The sequence below is a fragment of the Silene latifolia genome, chromosome 3 (assembly GCF_048544455.1).
Source record: "Silene latifolia isolate original U9 population chromosome 3, ASM4854445v1, whole genome shotgun sequence".
In the NCBI taxonomy this organism is placed as follows: domain Eukaryota; kingdom Viridiplantae; phylum Streptophyta; class Magnoliopsida; order Caryophyllales; family Caryophyllaceae; genus Silene; species Silene latifolia.
In genome coordinates, this window is record NC_133528.1 from 138885661 (window position 1) to 138895249 (window position 9589).

The 9589-nt window shown below is 37.5% G+C and overlaps 3 protein-coding genes across 3 annotated transcripts; 1 reads left to right on the forward strand and 2 right to left on the reverse strand.

Moving 5' to 3' along the window:
• Positions 1–1473: 1473 nt before the first annotated feature.
• LOC141646328 (splicing factor SF3a60 homolog) lies at positions 1474–2779 on the reverse strand. Its single transcript, XM_074454253.1, has 2 exons — positions 2673–2779; positions 1474–2545 (listed from the first exon to the last, which is right to left on the reverse strand). Exon 2 carries the CDS (start codon positions 2479–2481, stop codon positions 1636–1638), a length of 846 nt encoding a protein of 281 aa, XP_074310354.1. The 5' UTR covers positions 2482–2545; positions 2673–2779; the 3' UTR covers positions 1474–1635.
• A 527-nt stretch (positions 2780–3306) lies between these two features.
• Positions 3307–5409, forward strand: LOC141648164 (putative F-box protein At1g23770). Its single transcript, XM_074456652.1, has one exon. It carries the CDS (start codon positions 3455–3457, stop codon positions 5168–5170), a length of 1716 nt encoding a protein of 571 aa, XP_074312753.1. The 5' UTR covers positions 3307–3454; the 3' UTR covers positions 5171–5409.
• Positions 5410–5641: 232 nt separating this feature from the next.
• LOC141649787 (uncharacterized) lies at positions 5642–7958 on the reverse strand. Its single transcript, XM_074458467.1, has 3 exons — positions 7656–7958; positions 6910–6974; positions 5642–5924 (listed from the first exon to the last, which is right to left on the reverse strand). The coding sequence occupies exons 1-3, from the start codon at positions 7956–7958 to the stop codon at positions 5642–5644; spliced, it is 651 nt and encodes a 216-aa protein (XP_074314568.1).
• Positions 7959–9589: the final 1631 nt, after the last annotated feature.

Genomic DNA, 9589 nt, shown 5'->3' on the forward strand with positions numbered 1-9589 from the left:
CCGTGGTTTTCGGTTTTCTGCGTTGTACCCCTCCTTTTTTATATTTTATGGTATACCCCTAAACTCTATACATTAATCTATACCACGACCTTATTTATTATCTTTGCTAACTTAGTTTCTTAAATGACCTATTAAATCGTCTATTTATCATCCCAATTACTCGATAACCTACTTATTTACTTATTAGTTCGCCGAATTACTCATTAGCCCAAGAAATAATATACGAAACTAACTAAAAGTTCAAAAAATCTCCATTATCATGTCATGAATCATAACAGATGTTTTTAATAGTAGTTGGTGCTTATTAAAAGTGATTTGTGATGTTTCTCATATATAATGTTGTTATATAATTAATAAGTCAGAATAAAGGTCAAAGTACAGTCGTTTGATAGTGATAAAGTTAGTGGAGAGTTAAATGATGCTATGATGGAGAAATAAGTAAAAAATTTATGGGTATAATATAGAATTTAAAAAAAAGAGGGGTACAACATACAAAACCGAAAAACTCAGGGTACACTGTAGAATATCCCAATTTTTTTTTAGATTCTCCGACATGATTTTCTTTTTTGGTGAAAAGAAGCCGGGTTACTCCAAAACTAAAAGTACAAGTACAACCCAAGATGTGTGAGTCTAGTGGAATTCCAGGGTAATCTCAAAGCCTCCTAAGGAGGAATTGCGAGGTTCTGGGTTCGATTCCCTAGATGAACACTTTCCTGGGGACCTGACGCCCGGAGAGGGAATAATCCCATGGAAAGAACTCGCACAGACAGCGCCAAGCGGTGGGGTCAGATCCAGGAGAGGATCCAACCTCCTCGTCATCAAGAAAAAAAAAAAAAAAGTACAAGTACAAAACAAAACAAAACAAATACTCAAGAAGCGTTAAAGGGAACAACACGAGGCCAAGAAACGCCTCTAATGAGATGTCCTAGTACTCATATCCAAATTGGTTAAAAAAAAAAAAACAAACCAAGAGGATTATGTGCAGGCCGGGGCATGTGCTCCCGCACAGGTTGCATGGTCCCAAGGCCGGCCTGAGCATTGAACAACTTTTTAAGCCGATCCTAAATCATTCTGTAACTAACGTTCTGCCGTTACTGTTTATGTTGCTGCGTTGATTAGGCTCTCCATTGATTCAAGAGCTACGAAAAACATATTTCGTCTTAAAATTTAGAGTGTATTATCTGCTGTAAGTAGTATATACTGTAACACAAATTCTCCCTTATGACGGAGGATATTCACAAACTCAGAATATTGCACTCATATTTGTCTCTCACAAAAACCCATAGGGGGTGAGAGAAGGAGCACATGGGGTGGGTGCCCACCTTGTCCCCTCTACCCATTTCCACTCAGAAATTAACCGTCGCAAGATCCGACCCGTCACAAGGGAAACCTACTGATACTGTAAACTGTACCATTACGGAAATATCAGGAAGCATTCAATGATTGAGAATTGAGAATCTATTTTTCAGCAGGCTAAGCCGGAAAGGCGATAAGATAGTAATCAGTTTGAATTCTAAAGCATGTTCATAATGATTAACAAGTACAAGTAAACAAATGAGAAATTCAAAGATACAATTTAATAAAATTTGATAAAGCGGGTCATAAATTAAAGGGAAGTAAATGGAGAAATGGAGATCAGATCAAGCCTTGTCTGGAAAGGTCTTTAAAAGTCTTGGTATCATAGACATTACCATCAGCGTCTTCAAATTCCTCGTCCACCTCAGGGCGCCATTTCAACAACCCCTGCCTCTCCTTAACAAGTTGCCATAGATTACAAGCCTCTTGTATGCTGGTAATCTCATGGAAGCTTTTGGTATTAGGGATTCCAAGGCAACGCATCCCATTCTGGTGTCGTGCTCCTTTGAAGTGCATCTCGAAAGCCCTGCGCCCAAAGTAAGTGTGGTCCCCACAAATCTCGCACTTAAACTCTTGTCTAAGACCATGTAGCTTATACAGCCAATAAGGTATAGGTCTCCCATCCCATCCCATCGGCAACTTCAGCGGATTATATATCTCCTTATCATCATCATCGCCATCCTTGTCATTATCACTTTCAACATCATCCTCATCTTCAGCATCAACATCTCGCTCACCTGGAGTCATGGCTTGCTTGTTCTGCACGTGTTGTCTAGTTTGCTCAAGCGTATGGCTTAGTATCTCACACAACTTTTTCACTTTCGCTTCCAACAAAACCGTCTCCTTCTCCTTCTCCTCCTTCTTCAAATGTCGTCTTTCCAATTTATTGTTCTTGGCTAGTAGGAGTCTTTCAGCTCTTTGCCTGACCGTACCTCCGGACTTAACGCCAAGGGTATCCAAACCCTCCTTGAGTTTTTCCAATCCTAACTCCATCAATTCCTCCACCGTGTTAGCATCGACCATCAATGCCTCAGGTTCGGGTCTAGGCCTCTTTTTACCCCTCAATTCCTCCTCCAAATCCTTGAATATCCTGTCCAAGAACATTAAAGGCCGAGCACGGTCCATGAAAGAAATCAAGTAATTCAACACGTCTTCAATGTAAACACGATACTGGGCCGTGGGCTTAAACCTGGAAGGGATCGTCTGTTCATCATCAATACCAGGGAAATTCCGAAGATATTGAATGTAGTCTAATTGGTGGCCGAATTTAGAATTCTTGTATTTGTTATATAACAGATGAAGGTCTAAATACTTACCAAACCCTTCTTCTCCGCTGAAGGTTACAGATTGTGCAATTTGCGCCTCCACTTGAGAAAGCAACTGTATGATATCCTCGCCATCGCGAACCACCTCCTTTGAACGCCCGTTATGTTTATTAGACTCCTTTATTTCATTAAGCATTCCATAGAATACGGTGAAGACATTGTTTTGGTTTTTACTAGCTTCCATGATTGCTGATTTTTTGTAATTGTTTTGCTCTAATTTGTTTTGATAGTAATCTGAGGTGAACCAAGGGCTGTTTATATAGCAAGCAAAGAGTGATCTACGTCGGTTTACGCCCTACACTCCTAGTTTAAGGAGGAAAAAGACGCTTATACGGGTAACTTTCCTAAACACGGTTTAACTTTCCTAATCACACGGATAACTTTCATAATTACATGGATATAGGATTTAATTGAATTTTATAAATTAACTTCATTACTTGTCACTCAAAATAACCAACTTATTTACTCACAAAAAAGGAAAAAAAAAAACACCAAATAACCTTTTTAGTGTACCAAAAATTAAAATTTAACCAAATTTATTTTTATGGTTGATATACTCCCTCCGTCCTAATTATTGTTTATTTTTAATTTTTGCACATAATACCCGTCGCAATATCCGACCCGTCGCAAGGGAGACCTACTGAAATTAGAATCAACAAACCTCTTGTCCTTTTGTTCTTCTTTTCACCATCTTCTTGAGTTCTTTCCACATATCAATATTTCCCCCAAAAAAATCAATCGATTTCTCAGTCTCTTCTCTTCACAAAGCAACCATGAAACTAAGACTTAGATCATTAGAATCAAAAGAAACCCACAAAATTGAAGTCCCAAATCAATGTAATCTTCAACAATTGAAGCAAACCCTATACCTCCAACTTTTCCCTTCAGCATCATCTTCTACACTTCAACACAATTTGTTCCTATCTCTCAACAGAAAGGATGAGCTTTTCGGGTTGTCGCCGGATGAATCTCTTCAATCTCTTGGTATTACTTCAGGTGATCTCATATACTTTACTCAAAACCCTAATGTTTTTTCATCGCAAAACCCTAATTTGGTGCATAATATTGATAATCCCTCTGAAAGTAGTTCTAGGAATGATCAAGATGTGAATTTGATGAATACCCAGATGTTAGATTGTGGTAAATTAGGTGAATTTGATGTTTCTTGTGATAAAAGTAAAGAATTGGGGGTTGCCCAGATTGATGAATCGGTGAATACCCAGAAGTTTGATGCTGTTAAATTGGATGAAATTGCTGGTTCTAGTGATACGAATCGAGAATTATCGAAATCGAGTAACCCTAGTGATAGTGGAGAATTGGTGAATCCTCCAATGATAGAGACTACTAAGTTAGATGAAGAGGGTGGTTCCAATTCGCGTGCTCGAGAATTGATGGATAGTGGAATGGAACTTTCTTCGGGATTGAGTAACCCTGATGATCAAAAGGCTATGGAGGTTATCGAGGGAACCGATGAAATGGAGGTTGATGATGAGTCTTTAAATAATGTGAATACTAGGATTTCTGTGCCCAGTTTTCTGAAGAAGGTGTTTGTCAAGGAGGTGGGAGATGGTGCTACTAACGGTGGTAATCATAAGCTTCTGGTGATTGCTGTCCATGCCGTTTTGTTGGAATCCGGCTTTGTAGGTTATGACCCAATTTCAGGCAGGAAAGTTGATGGTTTTCATCTTCCAGATGTGTGGCCTTCATCAGCATTTGGTATATCTTTGCATTATACGCTTCCAGAGATTTCCACTTCGGAATTAGTTGAAACTGTTGTTTTGAAGTTTCAGACTTTGGGGAAGTATGTCAATGTATATGGGTCTTTACCTAAAAAAGGATTTAGAATCCACCGAGTTTGCTTGGATGAACCAAAGATTATTCCCGCTTTGAACTATGTCCGGAGAATGAATGATGATACTGAGTCTGAGAAAGATAGGGATGGATCCATTAAACTGTACCCAAATCAAGAAATTTTCGACTTTTGGAAAATAGTTAAGGACGGGCTTTCATACCCACTCTTAATTGAACTTTGCGAGGAAGTGGGTTTGGTCCCTCCTCCTTGCTTCATGCTCCTCCCCACTGAGCTCAAACTCAATATTTTGGAGTCTCTTCCGGCCGTAGACGTTGCTAGTGTCGCCTGTGTATCTTCAGAACTGCGTTTTGTTGCTTCAAATAATGATCTTTGGAAACTGAAATACGAAGAAGAGTTTGGAGATGTGGCAAGTTCATCACGTGAAGTTCAATGGAAATCAAAATTTACTAATGCTTGGGAGATCAGGAAGAAGAGAAAGAGGGTTTGTATACCATTTCCATGGAGAGAACCTCCCCATTTTAGGCCTTTATTTCCAGGACGAAGAGATCCAAATCCCTTTGGAGTTCCATTTGTTATTGGGGGAGACTATGATCGGTTGCCAGCTTTCGGAATGCCTCAGCATCCAGGAAGGAGGATTTTCAGGAGGAATTGTGATCTTGGAGGGTTTGGTGTATAACCCAAGGTCATCAGCCTACTTTTCATGTCAAGGTGCAAAAAAATACTCTATAGATAGATAGCTTGTTTTTATGTTTAGTATATATAGTTCAATTCTGTTGGAAATTTCCGTTTGGCACCAAGACGAGAGATAATAAAGTACTCCATATGCGGTTTTGCTTTCTCTGTTTCTTCCCCGAGTTGTAAAATGTTAGATTTTGTATAGTTAATGTGATATAATAAGTGCTACTTCTTGGTTAACATCTGTTTTCTCTTCCAGTATATATATGGTTCACATATATGCCGTATTAAGTGTGTCACGTTTTCGTATTGGAGCTTACTATGAATTAGGCAGTCATGATGATGTATACTGTGTGATTGAGGAACTATCAATAGGCAAATGAAATTCAATGTTTTGGAACTTCTGAGAGATCATTGTATTTTGTGACCCATCATCATGTGCTTACTGGTTTCTCTGCCAAGACCATGCAGCTTATATAGCCGATAAGGTAGGTATAGGCTTCTCGTCCCACCCCATCGGAAGCTTCAGCGGATTGTTTCTTTCCTTTTCATCATCACCATCCTTTTTGTCGCTTTCCGCCTCATCCTCCTCGTCCTCATCTTGCTCACCTTGTCTCATAGCTTGCTTGTTCTGCACATGCTGTCTAGTCTGCTCAAGTGTATCGCGTAGCATCTCACACAACTTCACTTTAGCTTCCAAGATGGCGATATCAGCTTCACGAACCACCTCTTTAGAACGACCATTACTGGACTCCCTAATGTCATCAAGCATCTTATAAAATACATTGTTATTTCCTCTTCTTTCAAAATTTTTGTTTTCACCACCATCCGTGATTGACGATTTTCACTTTCCAGCGACCATTACTGAGACACCCCAATATGGAAAATGACCACAAATGATCGGGACGGAGGGAGTATTATAGTATGAAATTACATTTAAGTTGACGAACTTCTTCCAACATCATGACATCACCAAATAAGTTAAAAAAAGGCACGGGCATAATCATAAATAAAATCCAAATTTTCAGACAAAATAGATGAAACATTCCAAAATTTGAGCATAAGAACACAAATTCTCATTTAAGACCGACAATATCCGTCTTAACTTTAAAACGGCCTTAAGAATTGGAATATTACTTGTAATATTAGCTCGGGTTAGTTGGCCATCTAGTTGTTTAAGGGCCTCTAATTATCCTAGGTTTATACTCTAACTGGTTTATTTTCCTTGATACAGTTCATCGTTGTAAACAAAAAAATATAATGGATAATATAGAATGACACGTAAAACTAGATGTATACCCTAATTATAATGAAAAAACAATTATTTAGGTTCTGTTTGGTAAAATTAGTTGAAACCTAAAAAGCTAGCTGAAAACTGAAAAACTAACTGAAATTTGAAAAGGTAACTGAAAAAGAGGGAGTTAATAAGGTAACTAATTATAAAAGCAATATTTTGATAATGACGTAAATGGAGATGAAATTATTTAATATTATAGATCTGATCTTGGTCATTATTATACTGAAAGTTTTGGATATAAAACCGACCCGATTTCCCCTCTTTTGCAATCAGTGTCACTGCGAACACTTTAAGCAAAAGTTGTTTATTTCTAACTCTATTACATCTTACACTTAAAGAAGGTCAAAAAAAGATCTGATCTTGGTCATTATTGTACTGAAAGTCTAAAAGAAACGAAATCAATTTTAGTTTCCTCGCTTCCTAATCACGAGTAGCAACATTACCTAAGTACCTCACGGACTCCCGCCAATGGCTTCAAAAAGGGGTCGGATGTAGGCTGCTTTTCCCCCTAAGACAGGAATGCGGAGAATTAATTCACAATGACTCGTAATTAAGAGTGTGCGATCTAGGGCTACTTCATAATATAAGAAGCAAAACCTATTTAGTGAGCTATTTTGTTTTTCTTCTATCAATTCATGTTTCAACTAGTTTTACCAAATATATTTTTATTTAGCTTATAATCGATGCTTGAATAGTTGAATTAATTAAGGTGTTTCTAAGAAAAACATTACAATTTACCGAATACAGAATCAAGCAAAATCCCCCAAATTTATTAAAAGACGGGATAAGAAATTAACAAAAAGCTGGGCTCAAAGTAGAACATATCAAAATTGCGAACAACTGGAAGGAAGAAAGCCGGACACAAACAACAACAACAGCAATAATAATTATAATAATAATTAGTAATACTTGTAAGCATGAGAAATAGTATCTGGAATAACCTAGAATTCACAACAATTCAGGGGCGGGGGATATTTAGATTTAAGATATTTTGGGCATAGAATTGTAGTCGGGATATTCATAGATACAGATCTGGCTAATGAAGGTGGGAGGCGGTGCGTGTATCGAGCACATCATAAAAAAGAATTAGAGAGGTGAGGCCAACAGAGGCTAAGGCATAGGGAGGGTAGAAGATACGACCAGGAGGTGTAAAAAGAAAACCCCCGGCGACAGTACGTGCGACAAGTACATGTCTAACGTCCGCCTTATAAGGGCCGGTGCCACCACGGAGCTTGTAATGAGCAAACAAACCAACCTCGGCACAGAGATTAAAAAACGAACACATTCCACCAAAACGAGGAGATTTGGCGAGTGCCCTGCGTACTCCTTGTCTGTCTTTCGCCAAGTAGCTGAAGAAACCAAAAAAGGTACCAAGACTAAATCCAGCGCCTACTTCATTGATGATGGTGGCTAAGTTATCTGGCCGACCAATACTTAGGTATGCAACCCTACTTGGCGGCTGCCCGCTATATGCTTCTTCTGACTTTTCCATTTTCCCTTTCTTTTTCTTCTCTTTCTTATTATATAGAGTATACCTTATACGGAGTATATAAATAAAACTGGTTTGGGATCAATATATATATATAGAGGGGCGGGGATTACCTTCTCATCAAGTCATCATCAATTCCCGGGAAGTCTTTAAGATAAATCGACGTAGTCAGACCGAATTTTGCATTGATTGATATATGCATTATAAAACCCATGAACATCTAAATATTTCCCAAACCCTGGCCTTCTTCGCCACTCAAGACTTTACTTTTTTCGCTTCGACTTGAGAAAGCAACTGTTCTATATAATCGCCATATCACCATCCGCCTCTTTAATTTCGAACCACCATTACTGGACTCCCTAATGTCATCAACCATCTTATAAAATACATCTTTTCTAATTAGATCCGATAAGAATGTAATTAAGATTATCTATCTCAAATGATAAAGTCCTACATCCTCACACGCCATTTCTTAAACACCAAAAGTTACTATAGTATGAAATTACTAATCCATTAACTGTTACACCGCCAAATAAGTTAACAAAACAAAAGGCACAAGCATAAGCATAAATAAAATCTAAATTTTCAGACAAAAAAATGGAACATTCCAAAATTTGAGCTTAAGAATACAAATTCTCGTTTAAGACCGACATTATCCGTTTTAACTTTAAAACGGCCTTAAGAATTGGAGTACTACTTGTAATATTAATTAGCTCGGGTTAGTTGGTCATCTAGTAGTTTAAGGGCCTCTTAATTTCCTAGGTTTATACTGGAGTTGGTTTATTCTCCAATGTGGTATCTTTACATGTGTAACTCATATGGGTTGGAACTTTATTCTCAACATTTCAGGTACCTGATTTTTCAAATGTTATTTTATGTAGAGTTTCATTTCAGGTAGCTTATTTGCCAAACACTTGCAGAAAAATCAGATAGCTGAGATTTTGGTCAAATAAGCTATACTTCGATGAAACTAATGATGCAAATTTTTGTTTGTCGGGGAATAAACCTCTTAGAGCATCCGCAATGGCTAAGCTCCCCATATTTCTTCTCTCTTTTTATTATTTATCCACCTCTTTTTCCACTAATTTTTCCATCTATCATCCTCAATTCATACTTACATCTACACTTGTCAAACGGGTCAGACTGGTTAGGTCATACGGGTTGGGTCATAATACGGGCCAGGTCACATACGGGTCGGGCTATGGTCAGAATATGAGTCTAGAAATAATTTTTAACGTATTTTTAAACGATTTTTAAAATTAATAAAATACTTTTAAAAAAAGTAAAATATATTTTAATCATATTTAACGTTTACATTAATTATATTGACATAATTATTAAAATGAAGTTTTTTTAATAATTATTTTATTATTAAATATTATAAAAACTTTATAAAAAATAATTTTTTAACTATTTTTTCAAATATTAATATTTTAATATAATTCATGATTTATCTTTGACCCAGCTGGTCGACCCGTTAGGGTGGGGTTTCGCCCTAAAATAGCGGGTTATTTTGGGTTCGAGACAAACGTGTCGCGGGTCGAAAAATCCGGATTTGTAACCATGAAAAAACGGGTCGGACGAGTCGAGTTTTCACGTCGGGTCAAATTTTGACAGGTCTAGTTACATATATG

Excerpts from the sequence above, each read along its gene's own strand:
- LOC141646328 (XM_074454253.1), bottom strand. The coding sequence starts at position 2,481 with ATGGACCGTGCTCGGCCTTTAATGTTCTTGGACAGGATATTCAAGGAT.
- LOC141648164 (XM_074456652.1), top strand. The coding sequence starts at position 3,455 with ATGAAACTAAGACTTAGATCATTAGAATCAAAAGAAACCCACAAAATT.
- LOC141649787 (XM_074458467.1), bottom strand. The coding sequence starts at position 7,958 with ATGGAAAAGTCAGAAGAAGCATATAGCGGGCAGCCGCCAAGTAGGGTT. Across the intron at positions 6,975-7,655 it reads ATAAGGCGGACGTTAGACAT|GGGGAAAAGCAGCCTACATC; the intron begins GTACTTGTCGCA and ends TTCCTGTCTTAG. Across the intron at positions 5,925-6,909 it reads GGAGTCCGTGAGGTACTTAG|GGAGTCCAGTAATGGTCGTT; the intron begins GTAATGTTGCTA and ends TGATGACATTAG.